At 35.2% G+C, this 19,799-nt stretch overlaps 1 protein-coding gene and 1 long non-coding RNA gene across 2 annotated transcripts; one reads left to right on the forward strand and one right to left on the reverse strand.

Annotated features, from left to right (window-relative positions):
- Positions 1-3,733: 3,733 nt before the first annotated feature.
- On the reverse strand, positions 3,734-5,954 carry LOC110812989 (transcription factor DIVARICATA). Its single transcript, XM_022039974.2, has 2 exons — positions 4,871-5,954; positions 3,734-4,510 (listed from the first exon to the last, which is right to left on the reverse strand). The coding sequence occupies exons 1-2, from the start codon at positions 5,299-5,301 to the stop codon at positions 4,018-4,020; spliced, it is 924 nt and encodes a 307-aa protein (XP_021895666.1). The 5' UTR covers positions 5,302-5,954; the 3' UTR covers positions 3,734-4,017.
- An 11,081-nt stretch (positions 5,955-17,035) lies between these two features.
- On the forward strand, positions 17,036-19,445 carry LOC148240409 (uncharacterized). Its single transcript, XR_015814129.1, has 2 exons — positions 17,036-17,833; positions 18,077-19,445. It is a non-coding gene; the product is annotated as an uncharacterized LOC148240409 (long non-coding RNA).
- The last annotated feature ends 354 nt before the right edge of the window (positions 19,446-19,799 follow it).

The raw sequence follows: 19,799 nt of genomic DNA on the forward strand, positions 1-19,799 counted from the left end.
TTTCAACCAAGTTATTACTTTACCCTCTATTTAACCAAATGATGTAATAAATAAAAGCTACATCTTTACCCCCCCACACACACAGACAGGGTCCTGCATAATATAAGAAGAAAGAAATTATTCTCAAGACTAATTGAAATAAGAAGTTATTTTCATTTTTCTTTTAATATTAAATAAAAATTTCAAACATTTTCATTGATTGAGGAAAGCATATGCATCAACTATCGGATATATAATTTAATTTATGACCTATAACTAATTTAATTACATTATTATTTTTTTACTAAATAGTTTTATGCTTGTATAATTCTTTCTAAGGCTGTGGGTTTTAAGTTTTTGAGATACGTGCTTCCTTTGTTTTCATAAATAAATTTATATTGTTATACAAACTAATTAATAAAAATATAAATTACTATTTTAGTTTCCAAATTACGAATTATTTTTTTAATTTAATCCTTAATATATTTTTTTATTTCAAATTATTTCTTGAAATTTCATCACTTTTTGGATTAATTTGCAAAAAATGCTTATAATTCAATGAAAAATAAATAATAATTCGCCTAAAACTATCATCTCTCGGTCAAAATCATTATCAAAAATTTTATTTTGCTTCAATACCATAAAAATTCCAACTAAAATAAAACATCGAAAGCATCATTGTAGCCCTAGTTTTTCTTTCTCGGTATTTTTTTCTTCTTTTTTTTTAGGTGTTAAATTGATAGAATTAAAATTTTGAAAAACTTGTGGAAGTATGAAGACCAATTTGAAATTTAAAAAAAAAAAAAATTAAGTTAGAAGTAAATATTTTAATATAATATATAAAAGTTTTTTTTTTAAAAAAAATTAGAATATTATTGTAAACAATAATAAATTTGCCAAAAAAAAAAGAGACAAATGAATTGAATAGATGCCACGTCTTGTACAGTTTGGTTTTGAAATAATTGATGGACGGACACCTGCAATAATAATTGTCCCTCCCCCTCTTTTAAAACAAATTATTTTATTTCCTTTTTTCATTTTTCATTTTTCATTTTAATTTGGCAAACAAAAAGTAAAATGAATTTGTAGGCAGAAAGGAATTGAATCTTTCATATGCTCAAAATCAACACCTCAATACTCATTGGCTTCCTCATCAATTTCCTCCATTCCCCAACAACCACTCCACTCCACTCCACTCCATACATACACACACACACATATATATATATATATATTATATAATCCCTGCAATATTTGTATATGCACTTACAGCTTGGGTCACTTGTTTGGACACAAATTTCTCATGCCAATTTTATAACCTCGTTGACTCCTATGTTACCACCTTTTGGCATCTTTTTTGTTTTGATCGTAACATAATCTTTTTATCTCTTTTAAGATTTATATATATTAAATTAAATAAAATTTATTTACGTAATTTAAATCGAGAAGCAAGAATAACAATATTAAGTATACCGAAACTGTATAAATTTTTTAAATAAAATATATAATTCACATTGATAATTATTTCATTAATTTTTATAACATGATCCTCACGTAACGATAATGGGTATAAAAATTTTGTTTATTATAACATATAATTTAACTAAATATAATAACTGAAAGGTGAAATACAAAATTAGAAATTAGAAAAATATTTTCTTAGTTAGATTTTTTTTTTTTAATAAAAAAAAAAAAAAAAAGTTGTTCTTGGTGCAACACAGAAGAGAAGAAAGCTCTCGTTGGTTTTTTCAGTTTGCTTGTTTCCATTTAACAGATTTTGATTGCAAGCAACTCTGGTTTTCTTTTTCTTTTTCTTTTTTTTTTTTTTTAAAAAAAAAGAAGAAGAAGAAATCAAAAAGCGAAGAAGGAGAGCTACGGGTTTGTGCGGTCAAAAACAACATAAAAACAAAAAAAAAAAAAAAAATAAAAAAAGAATTAGAATAAAGTAGGGCAGAAGTGCTTTTGTATGCAAGTTGCAGAAAAAGTTAGTCCTTTTTTTTAAAAAAAAAAAGGGAGGAAGTGGACAGTTTTCTCATTAACACTCAAAAAAAAAATTTAACTTTACATATATTGCCTTCAATTGTTTTGTGTGTCTGGTGGACCCAAAAAAATATTGTATGTTGAAACAATGTAATTTGGTATTTTTCTTCAAAGCTTTTAAACATTTTGGTACTGCAAAGTTTTTACACATTTTGTTTGCATTATATTCGTTGTCCTTTAGAAAATCAAATTCTAACTTAACCTAAAAATGGCTAAGGTTTTACGATTACTGGGTATTGAATTGCTGAACCAGAGTACGGCCGTGATTTATCTTTTTCAGAAAAAGATTTCAAAGAAATGGAGTCCATGGAGTGCCACTTATTGTACCAAACAAACCTTGAATATATTTAATTTTTTGTTTGAATATGTAAATTTTGTATTTGTAGAAGAGCCTATAGATGAGAAATTCAGTGGATTGATAGAATTAAAGATTTCGGTTATCGGTCACATCACTCTGCACTTGACTACAAGGGAACATTATTGCAATAAATTTTAAGTGCTTTATATATATATAAATATAATGAGAAGCCAGAAAAGCACCCAATTGGGGGAATCCTTAACCCCAATTTTCATATATATATATATATAAAAGCCAAGAATGAAAAAGCTGAATGCTTCCCAAAATCATCTCTCTCCATCTTACCAAATGAAAGCAGGATACCCTCCAATAGGGTCAAAAGAATTTTATACACTTTGAAGAATCATAAAACCCCAGAAGCCAAGATTCCTTCTTCACCAGCAAAATCATCTCTTTTGGGTATTAATTTACAAGAAACAAAAATGTATCAACCATAATCTAAAGGAACCAAAAAGGAAACATGGACTAAAACTATAGGTCAATATAATTATATACTCATTTACATAATAACTACATCTTGTATGATTCTTCTCTGCCCCCAAGCGTGTCATCTTCATTGTGATCAAAATTAGACAGGAGAATGAAAGCATTAGATGCTTCTATTAGTGGCCTCTGTTTTTGGCATGGGTCAATATTCGATTGTCAACTCCAGTCAACAAATCACCCATCAACATGTATATAAAACTTAATAGAAAAGTAAATATATACATATATATATATATATATATATATTGTTCAAAAAAGGCATCCCATTAAGCAGTCACTAAACAAATTAGTCATTAAAACGAATGCATGGTGACTAAGCAAATTTTTAGAAGGCATCTGGTGACATGGCTGGTTGTGTCCAAATCAACTGCTTCCACTCTAGTTGCATGAGTGAAAGTGTGCCACGTAACCAGACTAATCATTCCCATTGTTTCCTCTTTTAATTCTCACTGTACATAAAACTATTCATCAATGGAGATTAGAATTAGGTATCACCCATGAGTCAAATTGCCTGGATTGCAGAAAGGGGGAGTTTTAAACTGGGAAAACAAGTTAACCGGTTAAACAACAATAACATGGTTTTAACAACTCTGCTTCCAATACTTTATGAAATTATAATCAACCATGATTGTAAAAGATGTATATTTACATACAGCACAAACTTTCTAAAGCTCTGAAATGAACCCAGATGATAATTTTATCTCCTTGATGCCTGTACTTCACCAATCATGGTAAACTTGGAAGCTGCTTAATAATTTCTCATGGGTCATTTAGGAGATGATGACCCTTTACCTAAATTGGATAATGTGTTGTTGAGAATGCCCTGTGACAACCACCAACTCATTCATACACCCAAACACACAGTGGGAATACAAGTAAACAAGCTCATGCCTTCTTGACAAATAGTCTGCTATGAATACCAAATCACAAAATCGACCTAACTGACCTCTTTTGTAGAGTTTGATATCTAAGGACTAAACCGAGTCATTCATCAACATATTCACATAAAAAAACCATCATATGGGAATCCAACATGACTAACATTGATTTTGCATATTCATATCTTGATCGGAAACCAGAACTCCCTCCATTTCATCCATGAATTCTACCGATGCTGCACAGACTGCATGTGAAAACCATAAGGCCCATGAATTTCACTGATGCTGCATAGACTGCATGTGAAAACCATAAGGTCCAAACTGAGACTCATGAAGAGTTCCTCTAAGCAGATTTTGCTCTTGTACCTTAAGTCCGTATGAAGAAATACTATAGAAAGGGGCCATGAAAGCATTGCCATTTGCTGGATTGAAAGCTGCAGCAGCTGCTCCTCCATTTTGTGGCTTCCAGTCAAATAGTCCTTTTCCCATTCCACCTACCTTTGGTTGCTGCTGCTGAATGCTTGCAGTCGAATGATTCGGTGATGAAGGTGAATTGTTGTCAGGAGAAACGGATTTTGAGTCTGGAACATTAACAGTTGTGATATCGTGGATGCTCGACCGTCTTTTATCCTTTCCTCCAGTGAGCTGCCTAATGAAGTACTTTTGAGCATGACTGGCAACCTGAGTCGGAGTCCTAGTAGTCACGAAATTTCTTGATATGTTTCTCCAGTCCCCTTTACCATACTTTTTAAGGCCAAGAAGAAATTGCCTGGATAATCAGAAACCAATCATAAATTTCTGGCAACACTAAATATTTGAGAATTATACATATAAACCAACTCGTGGGAATTCAAATAATCTGGAGGATCTAGCATATCCGTACAGTCACTTTGAGTTAATTACTTTAGCATCTAATCTAATCTCAACTAAGCTTTTCATACCAACTTCCTACAATCCAATCAGATTATCCACCTCAACAATCAGAAAAAATTGACTATACATGTGAAGGAACATATAGAGTCCACAGTAGTCGTACACCAAAAAGTTTTTATTTCTAATTATAACCCAACTGAATCCATAATTAGCAGAGAGAAACTAGAACAACATTCAGAAACATGTAAATAGTTACCTGTGTTCTTCTTCAGTCCAGGGTACTCCTTTCTTTCTTTCCTGATCAGAAGGTCGGATTCCGGTGGCCCTCCTCCCGCCGGGACTATAAAATTGTCCCAACCCATCAAATCCATGATTGCTGCTAACCAACTCTAATTTGAAAGAATCAGTGGTATAGCCAGGAATTGGGATCAATCCTGCCTCTATGTCACTCACATCCTCCTCTAATTCCCTGTACTGTTTGATCACATCTCCCACTGTCTTCCCCGGAATCATGGCTGCAACCTTAACCCAACGGTCAGGCGTATCCTTGTCGTAAAAAGCAAGAGCATTTTCGAAGCGTTTGTTCTCTTCAGGGGTCCATCTTGCACCTTTGCTTTCTTGGAATAACCAGTTGGAGTTCTGCAGATAAGAAGCTGGAGACAGAATTTCAATTCCTCTGTTCATCATTCTGGTTATGTATACTGTGGAGTTTTGCGAAAAAAATCTCGCATGCCAAAGATGATTTAGACAATGGACAACACTCTCTCTCTCTCTTTGAATGATCAAAGAGAGAGAAACCCAGAAAGAAAATGCAAATAAGTGGGAGAGTTTTATGGGGAAAGTAGCATCAAATCAACAAGCATTTCAATGGAATCTGAGTAACTTTTGTTATTTATTTTTATCCTTGCACATAAGTATAAATTTGAGGAATCTAGAAAAGTCCCCAGCTTTCCGAAACCCAAGGAAAATTCGACAACCAATAGAGAAAAGCAGATCTCAAGTGTAGTCCAATTATAAACCCTAGACCCTAATATCAGATCCAAATTCACACGAACTTTAAAACCCAAAACAAATTAAGCAAAACCCAGATAAAATTTCGTAAAACCAAGCAGAATTCTTGAGAAATTTTGGAGCTTTTCAAGTTCAGAAAAAAATAAGACTGAGGACCTCTCCAGTGCAAAAAAAACAGAGAAGTAAGTGAAAATCTCCAAGACCCAAATGAGAAGAAACAGAGAATTTCTAGGAGAAAAAATTTGAGAAGCTATTTGCTATTGTTGGTTATGGAAGGTAAAGCAAAAGCAAAAGCAAAAAGCAAATGAAAGCAGAGTGTATGTATCTGTGTATGCAAGGGAAGAAAGAAGAGTTTATGCATAATATGCATACGAGAGAAGAGAGGAAATAATGAAGAGGAGGGAAAAAGGTCAAAGATGTTGAGTCGTGATTGGTTGAAATGCCAAAATAAATGGTCAAGTTGCAAGAGAGGTGACCAATCAAACGACAGAAAATGAAAAAGGAGAGTTTGCTATTGGCCAATTTTGTTAAGATGGCAGTAGGGGGGCTTTTTGGTAATTGTGTGCTCCAGGTAAATGACCTCGCCAATTGCGACCATTCAGCTGTAGCACGTGACATGTTTGTGCTCCTCGACATATATTTTCATACCTTTAATTAATTATTTTTATGTTTTTGTTTCTCATCAACCAATTCCTCTACAATTATTATTATTATTATTTTCATCTCTAAATTAATAATTTTTTATTTTTTTATTTTTTTAACTATTATTGCCTATTTGGGTTGTAATTGTTGTAAGAATTTCTTTAGTTTTTTGATGATATGATAGCAACTAAAAGGTTACCTAATTTTTTAAATGCATATAATATTGTAAATAAATTTCCTTTTCCATTTTTTAAAAAACTTCAAATTTTGAAATAATAAATATTTTATTTTAAAATTAATTTTAAGGAATAAAACATTATTACCATTTTTTTTAATAGAGATTAATGTTATTTGTAAAGAAAATTCGAGCATCTCGAGGTTTCAACTTTTCTTTTCCTTCAAATTGTGGAAAATAAAGAGGAAGAAAAATGATTAAAATTTTTAAGTATAATTATTATTTTTTATTTTTTATTTTTACGTCCTAAATTTTTATATTATTAGCAAATAGTATCATTAACTATTTTCTTATAACTAATAATTTTTTATAAAATTAAATTAAATAAAATACTAAACTCCTTTCATTTTTTTTTAATTTTTGGTTATTCAAATAAATAAAACATATTTTATTTTGTATCTATGGAAGTCTAATTTTTTATTTTCTGTTCATTTATTAATATTTACAAAAATATAATGTAAACTTGTAGAACTTAGATGGATAATTCTATAAATTTAAAAATAAATATTTATTTTACATTAATAAAAATATCTTTCTATTGCATATGATTAGTAACTTAATACATCATTTAAATAGGTAAGTAATATTATATCAGATAACATTCTATATTACTTATATATTTAGCAGATAGTCAATCATATGATTTTAAATACATACTTAGATTGTTAAATAATATAACATATTTTTTATTTAAAAAAGTGATTTAAAATATTAAATAAGTCATTAAAAATATTATGTATCTATGTAAATTATTAAGTTGCACTAGATACTATTTAAGTAACTAAATAGTTTAAGTTACGAATTAACTAAATAGTTAGGTAATATTATTTATTTACCTTAAAAGCATAGTAAGAGCTTAGTTAGAAGGTGGTACCAATTCCATCGTATTTTTATAAAAGATACAAAAATATCATTAAGAAAAATATTAAATTATTAAAAACTTTTAACTTAATGTACATATTTCTCAAGCACTTAAAGGTAATATTATTTTTCTACTTCAATGGTAAAGGGGCATCTTAGGTAGAAGGTGATGATTTGATCATAACAATTTCATCATATTTTTCAAAGAAATAAACACAAAATCTCATTAAGACAAATATTAAACTACTAAAAATTTTAAAATAAAATTTCCTAAATTAGTGATAAATTAATTAAAGTTCTAATTGGATAAAACTCAACCAACATTATTGTTAACTAATTAATTAATTAATTAAGCGAAGGTATTGAAGTGCCAGTCAAAGGAAGACATATTTTGTAAAAATGAAGGAGAGGAGGTCTAAGGGTAACAAATTAAAATAGGAAAACAAAAATCCAAATATTATAATAGATTGAGATAAAAATAAAAATTTATAAATTATATATTCAAATTATTCAATACAAACTCAACAAAAAGTCCATCCAAATTTGCATCATATGTTTTTATAATTAGGATTTTATTATAATAAATGGGTTAGTTTAATAATTTTAAAAATAAAGTAGTACCATATGTAAATACCTTATATATATATATATATATATATATACATATATATATGATAGTTATATGTATAGAGAGTTTGCGGAAAAGACAAGGTGGGAATTCTACTCCTATCCTCGTTCTTACTTTTATTCTCAATTTAAAATGTAACGGCCCCAGAAATTTAAAATGAAATGTGTATTAAAAATATCAAATGCGGAAGCGAAGTCAAAATTTCGATTAACATCCCTTACACTAAAACCAAAAATGTGCTCACAAAATATAAAAGATCAAACTAACTAAAGGAGAACTCGAAAGTAAAAGCTATGAATATGACTATGGAGTCTTCAGGCGTCCCCTTCGTCATCCTCCTGCGGAACGGGCTCGGGAACAATGTCTTCCTGATCTGAAATGATTAAATAAGGAATGAGCTACACTAGCCCAGTAAAGACATCACGATATCTCACCATCACGGAGATAAAGGTGGGTAGAAAACACAAAAAGACCAATGGAGCATAATTTACAACAAATCCTTTTGCCAATAATAAATCCTTTACCATCCACTTATCTCGGTGAAATTCATAAAATAATATACGAAAGCAATAACATTATCATCATCATGAAATCATATAAACTGTATAACATAATACTTATCACGCCTTTTGTAATTCAATCATTACACAACATATTTTCCTCATTTACCAGCCTACTAGTATCCATGGGGATCCATAGGGGTCCCGCTACCCGTTAACCCTTAACACTTGAAACCAGATTCTAGGGCCGTCCCCATACCCCGTCCGGTATGGGCGCCAAAACTATAAACCTCATTACCCCGTCCGGTATGAAGGTGAAACGGGCCGTCCCCATACCCCGTCCGGTATAGGCGCCAAAACACATAAGGTCTCCATACCCCGTCCGGTATGAGAAACCACAATCCCGGTAGGGTTCCCTACGGACTCGGTCCGTCCACCATCTCCCAGGATATCTAGTCAGGCTGACCACATTATACAATTATCAATTTACATAATCTTTCATTCTCCTTTTCCTTAGTCAGCATCATCAAGTCACACACAAACAAGCAAAACAGTAATTTATGCTTAACAAGACAACATACAGCATCGGTTACTCAGTTATTCAACCCATAATAAATAAAACAGTAAAATATGCACATGAAACTATGAAATAAAAACATCAGACCTCATACTGCATTTAAAACTGTAAAATATGCCAAATAACAGTTAATCGACAACCACACTAGACTCGGGCTCCATTAGCGACCTTAAGCAATTTCACTCATACGTTAATTAAAGAAATACCGTTTTATCATTTTTGAACTTTAATACCGTGATAGGAAATAGGGTGAGGGGTCCTTACTCGTTTCGGAGTCCGAACACGGCTTCACAGTGCGCCTACAGGCTGTCCCTAATTTTTCCTGAATTTTTTCTGGGGAACTGAAACGCACTACTGGTACCTGCACGTGTTCCAAAAAATCCCAAATTAGGCCCAGGGCCCCTTTTTGGCCAATATCGCAATTCCGGCACGGCGGCTCCGCCGTGCTCCGGCGACGGCGGCTCCGCCGTGCTCCGGTGACGGCGCCGCCGCAAGCGGCGGCGATTCGCCTCGGTTTGGCCGTTTTTGGCCGAATTCGGCCACACTTGCATCGGTCCTTGCGATAAAACAACCCTAGGGCCCTCGGGGGGCCAAACAATTACGGAAAACCGAAGCTTACCGGCGGCGGTGCTCTCGGGTGCGGCGGCTCTCCGGTGAGGTTCGTGTTTTGGTGATTCGGCTTCAATCAACCTGTAGAGAAAAGAATGGTGATCCCGGTGATATAAAAATTGCATCAAACGGAAGCCGGGAAGGGCCTCATCGGAGGCAAAAATCGAGGAGGGGCGCGGTGGCGCCGCTGGGTTTCGGCCGTGTTTTCCGGCCGTTTAGCCAGAATTTTAGCTCCGATTTGGCCACAGGGGAAATCAGGATGGAAAAACGAGTCGGGGTATGAAATTTACCTCGATCGGCAGTCGGAAATCTCTCCGGTGCGGCGGCGGGTGGCGGCAGCCGGCTTCTCCGGCGTCTGGTTCGTCTTCTCCGGCGAGGGCAGGCGGCTAGGGTTTTTGTGGTCAGGTGTGGCGGTTCTATTTATACCCTTTTGCCTTTTGATCTCAGCCGTCCATTTTGATTTAATCTGGGCTGTCCGATCGCGCGTACGCGGATCGCCAACGTGGCCCGTCCCTGGTCGACGTGGTTTTGCCACGTGGTAGGTCCTGGTTGGCCAGGACCTGCTGACTGGGTCTGCTGACGTGGCTGCTGACGTGGCACTCTTTTTTTAAAAAAAAAAAAACCTAATTAAAAATATTTAATAATAAAATAATAAATTTTTTTCCAAATTTCCGGGCGTTACATAAAATGGTGCCAATAATTTTTTTTTCTTCTCTCCATTTAGTCAATTACCAAATGCGGGTGTTTGCTTGTCCATAAGAATACTTCCCGAAGAAACTAAATTAAGTTGTTATCTCAATTACTTATAAATGAATGCAATACAAAATTAATTTATATATACACTGAATTAGTGTTAAAAAATCATATGTATTTAATAAATATGAGAAAACTTGAATAATAAAGTATAGAATTCTATTTTTAACTATAATAATATTGAGTTCTATAGCAAAGTATTTTATTTATGAACATATTGTATAAGATGACAATGTTAATTTTTATTTTTATTTTGTCAAATATAAAATGAATTAAAGACTCAAAATGTAATTTACAAGATCTTCAGGGATGGACCTCATAAATTTTCATTTTTTAAGAGCATATTTTATTACAGTACGGACTTCTTTATTTTTGTACCTTGGGGTCCATCCAATTAAACAAACTATGAAATTCACAGTTAATGCCCTAATTTCAAATACATTGTGCTTGAGTCTCTAATTTAGGGCATCTAAGGTCTCTATTGCTGCTTGGATAGCTCTTTATGAATCGCAAAAGACTCAGATGTGATAAATGACAATTTTTTTAGCCTATTTAAGGATAATAAGATCGTCTCCCATGCTTTTGTATCGTCATCCAATTTTAAATGCAAGCAACATATGCTTCATTCTTAAAGATAGTTGCATCGCAAAAAAAGTTAATGATAACATAATTATTTGTTTGTAGTTGAAGATAAAGATTCTCTTGAATATCTATCATCAAGAACCTTAGTACATATTAGAAGGATGTTTGAACTTCATTAAACATCGATAGTGTTGAAGGTAAATTCATGAGTCATGTTTGTGCTTTGAAAAGTTTCTCCATTTTCAAACTAAATTATTGACAATTGATATATAGGGTAGAATTTCTTTTTTCTTCCAAGATTTGTTGAGAATCATATTAAACTTGTAACAAAAGAATATATGATATAGTTTAGTTTTAAGACCGCATTTAAAAAAAAAAAGTCACAGCATTTGAATTGCATAACATTCAATTAAGTTATGGCTATAGCTTTCAAGGCCACAAGCAAAGAGATAACAATGATTAACTGTAACAGCCCCGAAAATTAAAATGAAATGTATATATTTATTCTAAGTGCGGAAGCGAAATAAAATATATTATGATTAACATCCCTTATACAATAATCAAAACGTATTAAAGATATGAAAGAATAAAGTAACTAAAGAAAATACTATGAATGAATACTATAAGAAAAATAAATAAATTCTTACTCTTCTACTCGCCGTTTTTTGCGAAACGAGCTCGAGAACCTAGTCCTCCTGATCTGAAATGGTTAAGTAAGGAATGAGCTATACTAGCCCAGTAAAGATGTCACACTATCTCACTATCATAGTAATAAAGGTTGGTAGAAAATAAAAACGACCAATGGAGCATAATTCATAACAAATTCATTTATCAATAATAAAACCCTTTACTGTCCACTTACCTCGGTGAGATTCATGAAAACAACTTATGAAAACAATAACATTATAAACATCATAAGATCATGCACACTCTGTAGCATAACACATATCATACTTTTGTATTTCAATCATCAGGCAACAAATTTCTTCTTTTATCAACCTACTAGTATCCATGGGGATCCATAGGGGTTCCCGCTAGACGTGAACCATTCACCTTAATTCCAGGGCCATCCCCATACCTTGTCCAATATGAGCACCAAAATCATAAACCTCAATACCTCGTCCGGTATGAGGGTGAAGCGGGCCGTCCCCATACCCCGTCCGGTATGAGCACTAAAACATTTAAAGTCTCCATACCCTGTCCAATATGAGAGACCACGTTCCCGATAGGGTTTCCTATGGACTCGGTCCGTCCACCATCTCTCAGGATATCTAGTGAGACTGTCGACTTATCCATTTATAAATTCACATACCCTTTTTATTTTTCTTAGTCTCAATTACCCAATCAACATGAATACGTAAACCAGTAACGCACACCAAATAAGGCAACACAACATCAGGTTCACAATAATTCAAACCATAATAGATTAAACAATGATTCATGCATACGAAACCACATAATAAACAATCAAATACTCTACTGCATTTAGACTGTAAAATACATCAAACAGAAACAGACCGACAAATATATCAGGTTCGGGCTCCATTAGCAATCTTAATTAATTATACATATTTATTAATTCATAAAATACCGTTTTATCATTTATTAAGCTTTAATACTGTGATAAGAAATAGGGTGAGGGATTCTTACTTGTTTTGGAGTCTGAAATCGGGTTCTCACTGTACCTACGGGTAGTCTCGAGATTTCTTGAATTTTTTTCCGAAAACTGAAACACACTTCCGGCAGCAATCCGCCTCGGGTTTGCCGTTTTTGACTGAATTCAAAGAAACTTGCATTGGTTCCTGTGATAAAACACCCCTAGGGCCCTTGGTGGGCCAAAAAAATCCAGAAAATCGAGACTTACTAGCGGCGGAGCTCTCAGGTGCGGTGGCTCCTCCGGCGCGAGTCACGATTTAGTATTTTGCTCTGGTTAACATGTAGAGGAAAGAACGGTGGTCACAGTGGTGTAAAATTTACATCGAACGGGAATCAGGAATGGCCTCATCGGAGGTAAAAATCGAGAAAACCCGCGGTGGCGTCGTTGGGCTTCGGTAGTATTTTTCGGCCAATTGGCCGGTGGTTTGACTCTGATTTGGCCACAGGTGGGTTCAGCATCAAAAACTGAGCCAATGGGAGAAATTTTACCTCGTTTGGCGGTCGGAAAGTGCCCCGGTGCGGCGGCAAGTGACGGCAGTCGATTCCTCTGATGGCTAGGCTGTCTTCTCCGGCGAGGGCTCTGGCTGCTAGGGTTTGGGGTTGGGTGTGGATGAGATTATTTACAACCTTCCTCTTTTAATCTGAGCCGTCCATCACAATTTAATCTGGACCGTCCGATCGCGATTAAATTAAAAATGAATCTGGACTGTCCATCACGATGCGATCTGAACCGTCCGTGCGCACGTTTGATCTGGACTGTCCGTGCGTGCAGGAATGGGTCTCAGCTGTCCGATCGCGCGCACGCGGATCGCCCACGTGACCCGTTCCGCGTGGCCTTCCCGCATCAGTGTCTCTGCCACGCGGCGTGTCTTGGTTGGCAGGAGCTGCTGACCGGGCTACTAACGTGGCTGTTGACGTAGCGTAATTTTTTTAAATTGCATTTTGACCTCCGATTTCTGATTTTTTTTTTCAAAAACACCCTCATAATCTGAATTTTCACCTTTTTTTTTTCCAAAATTATTTTCAATTAAACCCCAAAAATAATTTTACCCATTATTATTATCATTATTTTTATTTTTATTTCCCATTAAATTAAATTAAACTAAATTAAAACATTTATATTATTACTTAAATAAATAAATAAAAGAAAAAATTAAAATAAAACTAAATTATAATAATTCCAATAATAATAACAAAAATAAAAAAAAAAATTGGGTGTTACATTAACATCCAAGTTTTGTGAGTCAGAGATGCATATAAGAGATATAGTTAAGAACTGCCACCATAAGATTTTATGTTGCTATAAAATCTTTAGTTTTCCATAAGGCTTTCCAGAGTGATGAGTCACCTTTTGAATTGTTTAAATTTTGAGAGGTCCATAAAATTGCATAACTCAATTTAGCAGTGTAAATGCCTTTAGAAATAGAAGTCTATATTCACTTATCCTCAATGAGAAAATGGATAAATGAATTTTCCTGATCTCTTATATCATATTTTGATTAAATAATCGATAGGTGTAAATTCTAACTTTGAGTTGGTTGGTCAATCAATTGGCTAGTTATAACACAAATAGGTGGAATTGTTGATGAAGGCGCAAAACCCTTCAAGGAACGAATTCTATGATCGTCCAAAATTCTAATTAAGTTCCCATCCTCCATCTTTTAACATGCTCCCCCTTTTTAAGGTCATGAGCTTGAATAAGGCCTTTCTAAAAATAGGAATCTTTAGTGTTCTGTGTGTAAAGAAAGGAAGAATTGCACAAATGCATTGCCTTAATAATAAAGATCTACAATTTTGATTCCTCTTAAACAAGTTTTTAGCTAATTTAAGCAAACAAAATAATATTAAAATATTTTAGATTCCTAAAGCCTAAACCTCCACATTCTCTTTGCTTACAGAGGTTATTCCAACTAATCAGAACAAATTCTCTATTCTACCCTTATTTAAAACCCCACCAAAATCTTCTAGTGAGTTAATTTAAAGTATCACATGTTTTTGGGGGATAAGAAGTGTAGACATATGAGAAAAGGAAAGGGAATTGAGAATCGTCTTAATGAAGGTATAACGTCCAATATAAGAGAATAAGTTATTTTTTAGCTTGCTAGCTTGGCCTTGAGTTTTCCCACTAGATCGTGAAAATATGTATTAATAAAATGACCCATTACCAAAGGTAAACCTAAATATTTTATATTTATTGAGGTAGACCTTAAACTAACTATATTTTTTCGGGAACACTTTTTTTGTTTCCTCTGGTTATTATTGAATCAGATTGATTATTTTTCTTTATTTAGCTTCTGTCTTGACCATTCACAGTAAGTGTACATTTCATCACTTATTTTGAAACTTTTTTCTTAAGTTGAAACAAAATGAATAAATCATTTACAAATAAGAGGTGATTTATTGAAGGTGTCCGTCGAGCCACCTTGACTCCCTAAAAGAGACCAACATTTTTAACTTGGTTAAGCAATGTTCATAAGGCTTCTGTGGATAAAATAAAGAGATAAAGGGAGAAAAGATCTCATTGCTTATGGAGTTCCATTTATAACTGTTGTATAAAATTAGAAACATTCACAACACTCATTGTAAAAAGACACAACTCTTCGTGAGTCTAAAAGGAAGAAACCTTTATTGTAAAAAATATGACTCTTGATGAGCATATAAGAGAGAAAAAATTGTTATTGTTGAATAAAGAAAGCAGATAACATTAGCAAATATATATTACCATTTTCTCTCTCACATTGGGTTTTAGGGTGTGAAAATTACTCGAAACTCTAGTAGCATCTAGGAGAAAACAAAAAGTATAAACAATTAAGGATCATGGGCAGAAAAGAAAACATCTTATCCTATTGCTTCCGCATTAATGTTAGTCCTAATTTTCTAACAGTGATATCAGAACCTATTTGCTTGTATCTATCCCTGCAATAATCATGCTCTAATTTAGATTAAGTTTGTTGATTTTTTTTATGATAATGAATCCAGAAAATACGTTATTTTTTTCATGTATATTTTTGTTTTCTAATAATCTGAAAATAAAAACATTGCATGAGTGGCACATTTATCTTCCTTTGATTTTGCTCCTAAATGTAAATATTGAGATGGTTGAATATATGTAAATGTTTGTGGCAATTGTGCTTGCCGATAATAAAAATTGGGTATTTTGGTTTTTTCCACAGTGGTGTTTAAAAGAAAAAAAAAAATTGGAATTTTAGCCATGGGTGAAAATTGAAAGAAAAAAAATGAAGAGGATGATGCATTGTGTGGTATGTAAAAAAAAAAAATTGTGTATGCATGCAGTTTATGCCTGAAGGAAGAAAAAAAAACTAGGAGAGAAAGAAAAATGCTGAAGATGTATATATGTATGTGTATATATATATAGAAAACTAAAAAAAATAGGAGGAGGATTATGCATTGTGTGTGCAAGAAAAAAAAACAAGTGTATTGTATATGCGTGAAAGAAAAGAAAAAAAAAGGGGAGAGAAAAAATAAGATTGAAGATATATATATACACACATATATATATATATATATATGCATATATATATGTATAGCAAACTCTTTACAAAGGAATGCAAGAACCCTTCTATTTTATTTTATTTTTTCTTCTTTTCTCTCTCATCATAATGATGGTGATTTCATCAATTTTGTTTTTTCTCTTTAGAAAGAAAAAGAAAAAAATCAAATGTTGAGATTGAGCCATAAAATATTGGTAGTGACCGGTACAAATATGATCTGGTTGCATACCAGGAATGGTTTAAGAAGGATCCCTTTGTACGATATACTATGTTGTATTACATACATAACAATACCATTGGGGAGTTTGAGAGTTGTTCCACGACTAAGGACATGTGGGATAAGCTTAAGGTCACTTATGGTTAGACATCCGCTATAAGACTCTATGTCTTGGATTTAAAGTGGATAAAGTATGAAATGGATCCAAAACACAGTATAGTTAAACACTCATGTGTCATGAGTGTTATAATCTATGACCTTAGAGCTGGAAGGCATGACATAAGAGATCATATGTAGGTTCTGCATATGATTAATTCACTTTAAGATAAAACTGAATATTGGAAAAATTTTAAACTCATGATGGTTTATAGTGAACACATTAATACTTTCTCTAAAATTGCTGGACACATTGAAATGGAGGTTAAGTATCAAAAGGTAATTAAACCTTTCAATGTGGCGCTTGTTGCCCATGAGGTTAGACCCAAGGGAAACAAGCCTAATTGTGTCAAGCAATTTAAAAAAGTTCGGCGCCCCTTTCAAGCCAATGGTCCTAAAGGTGGTGTGGCCAAACAACATAAGGTTAAGGGCCATAAAGAGAAAAATGTAGTGTGTATAAAGTGTTACAACTGTGGCAACAAGGGTCACTTCACTCGTGATTATTTTGAGCTGAAAAAGGTACATTTCTTTATTTTGCCTATTGATTTATTTATTTTCTATGCATTATGTAGCACCCGGAAAGGAGGAAAAAAAAAAAAAAAAAAAAAAAAAAAAGGGGCCACGTCAGCAGCCACGTCAGCAGGCCCGGTCAGCAGTCCCGGCCAACCAGGGCCTGCCACGTGGCAAGACCGCGTCACTCCAAAAGGAGCCACGTTGGCGATCCGCGTGGGTGCGATCCGACGGCCCAGATCAATCACGCGATCGGACGGCCCAGATTCAATCGCACGGACGGCCCAGATTCAATCAAAAACGAACGGCCCAGATTAAAACAAAATGAACGGCTGTGATCAAAAGGCAAGGGGTTATAAATAGAACCCCCACACCAGACCACAAACCCTAGCCGCCAGCCGCTCGCCGGAGAAGACGAACCAGAGGCCGACCGCCGCCACCCGCCGCCACTCGCCGCCGCACCGGGGAAATTTCCGACCGCCGATCGAGGTAAATTTCATACCCCCTACTCGTTTTTCCCCACTGATTCCTCCTATGGCCAAATCGAAGCCGAAATCCCGGCCAAACGGCCGGAATACGCGGCCGAAGCCCAGCAGCGCCGCCGCGCCCCCTCTCGATTTTTGCCTCCGACGAGGCCCTTCCCGGCCTCCGTTCGATGCAATTTTTATATCACCGTGATCACCATTCTTTTCTCTACAGGTTGACCGGAGTCGAATCACCAAAACACGAACCTCGCCGGAGAGCCGCCGCACCCGAGAGCGCCGCCGCCGGTAAGCTCCGTTTTTCCGTGATTTTTTTGCCCCCCGAGGGCCCTAAGGTTGTTTTCTGACAAGGACCAATGCGAGTGTGGCCGAATTCGACCGAAAACGGCCGAAAACAGCCAACCCGAGGCGACTCGCCGCCGCCAGCGGCGGCGCCGTCGCCGGAGCACGGCGGAGCCGCCTTGCCGGAGTTGCGATTTGGGCCGAAAGAGGCCCTGGGCCTAATTTGGATTTTTTTTGGAACACGTGCAGGTACGGTTAGTGTGTTTCAGTTTCCCGGGAAAAATTCAGGGAAAATTAGGGACGGCCTGCAGGCGCACTGTGAATCGTATTCGGATCCCGAAAACAAGTAAGGACCCCTCACCCTATTTCCTATCACGGTATTAAAGTTCAAAATGATAAAACGGTATTTCTTGAATTAACGAATGTGTGAAATTGCTTAAGGTGGCTAATGGAGCCCGAGTCTAGTGTGATTGGTGATTTACTGTTATTTGGCCTGTTTACAGCTTTAAATGCAAAATGAGGTTTGATGTGTTTATTTTACAGATTTGTGCGCATTTACTACGTTTTTATTAATCATGGGTTGAATGACTGAAAAACTGATACTGTATGTTGTATGTTCGGCATGAATTACTGTTTGCTTGTTTGTATGTGAATTGATGATGCTGATTGAGGAAAAGGAAAATGAAAGGTTGTGTAGACTGATAATTGTATTATGGGGGTCAGCCTGACTAGATATCTTGGGAGATGGTGGACGGACCGGGTCCGTAGGGAACCCTACCGGGATTGTGGTCTCACATGCCGGACGGGGTATGGAGATCTTATGGTTTTGGCGCCCATACCGGACGGGGTATGGGGACGGCCCGTTTCACCCTCATACCGGACGGGGTATTGAGGTTTATGGTTTTGGCGCCCATACCGGACGGGGTATGGGGACGGCCCGTTTCACCCTCATACCGGACGGGGTATTGAGGTTCATGGTTTTGGCGCCCATACCGGACGGGGTATGGGGACGGCCCTGGAAACTGATTATGAATGTTAAAGGTTAACGGGTAGCGGAACCCCTATGGACCCCCACGGATACTAGTAGGCTGGTAAATGAGAAAAAGATATGTTGTACAATGATTGAATTACAAGAGGCGTGATAAGTGTTATGTTTTACAGCTTATATTATTCAATGATTATGATAATGTTATTGTTTTTCTTATATAGTTTTCATAAATTCCACCAAGGTAAGTGGATGGTAAAGGTTTTCATGTTAATAAACGAGTTTGTTGTAAATTATGCTCCATTGGTCTTTTTTGTGTTTTTCTACCCACCTTTATCTCCGTGACGGTGAGATATCGTGATGTTCTTACTGGGCTAGTGTAGCTCACTCCTTAATTAACCATTTCAGATCAGGAAGACATGGTTCCCGAGCCCGTTCCGCAGGAGGACGACGAAGGGGATGCCTAGAGACTCTGTAGTCATACGCATAGTTTTATTTTCGAGTTTCTTTCTTAGTTAGTTTAATCTTTTATATTTTAAGTACGTTTTTTGGTTTTTCGTGTAAGGGATGTTAACTAAAATTTTGATCTCGCTTCCGCATTCGATATATTTAAATACTTATTTCTTTTTAATATTTCCGGGGCCGTTACACATTAGTTGCTAATTATTCTCCTAATTGGATTATAGACACGGGAGCAAGCAAACTTGTAATTCAAGATCGAGCTGGATTCGTGGACTACCATCGTGTCCTGATGGGTTCGTAAACTGTTGTATTAGGCAACGATAGCGAAGAGGATGTCCTTGGAATCGAAACATACCAGCTCAAGTTATGTGGAGGAAATACTTTACTCCTTCATGATACTCTCTATGCACTCGGGTTATGATGTTGTTTACTTTTAGTTGTTTTCTTATTGAGATTAGGTTCTTTTTTAACTTTAAGCCTAGTACTTTAGATATTTTATATCATGGGGATGTATTTGGTCATGGG

This window comes from Carica papaya, chromosome 8, assembly GCF_054855325.1.
Source record: "Carica papaya isolate Zhongbai chromosome 8, ASM5485532v1, whole genome shotgun sequence".
NCBI classification, from domain to species: domain Eukaryota; kingdom Viridiplantae; phylum Streptophyta; class Magnoliopsida; order Brassicales; family Caricaceae; genus Carica; species Carica papaya.

Coding starts and splice junctions, on each gene's coding strand:
- LOC110812989 (XM_022039974.2), bottom strand. CDS start 5,301: ATGATGAACAGAGGAATTGAAATTCTGTCTCCAGCTTCTTATCTGCAG. Junction 4,511..4,870: donor TGGACTGAAGAAGAACACAG/GTAACTATTTAC, acceptor CTGATTATCCAG/GCAATTTCTTCTTGGCCTTA.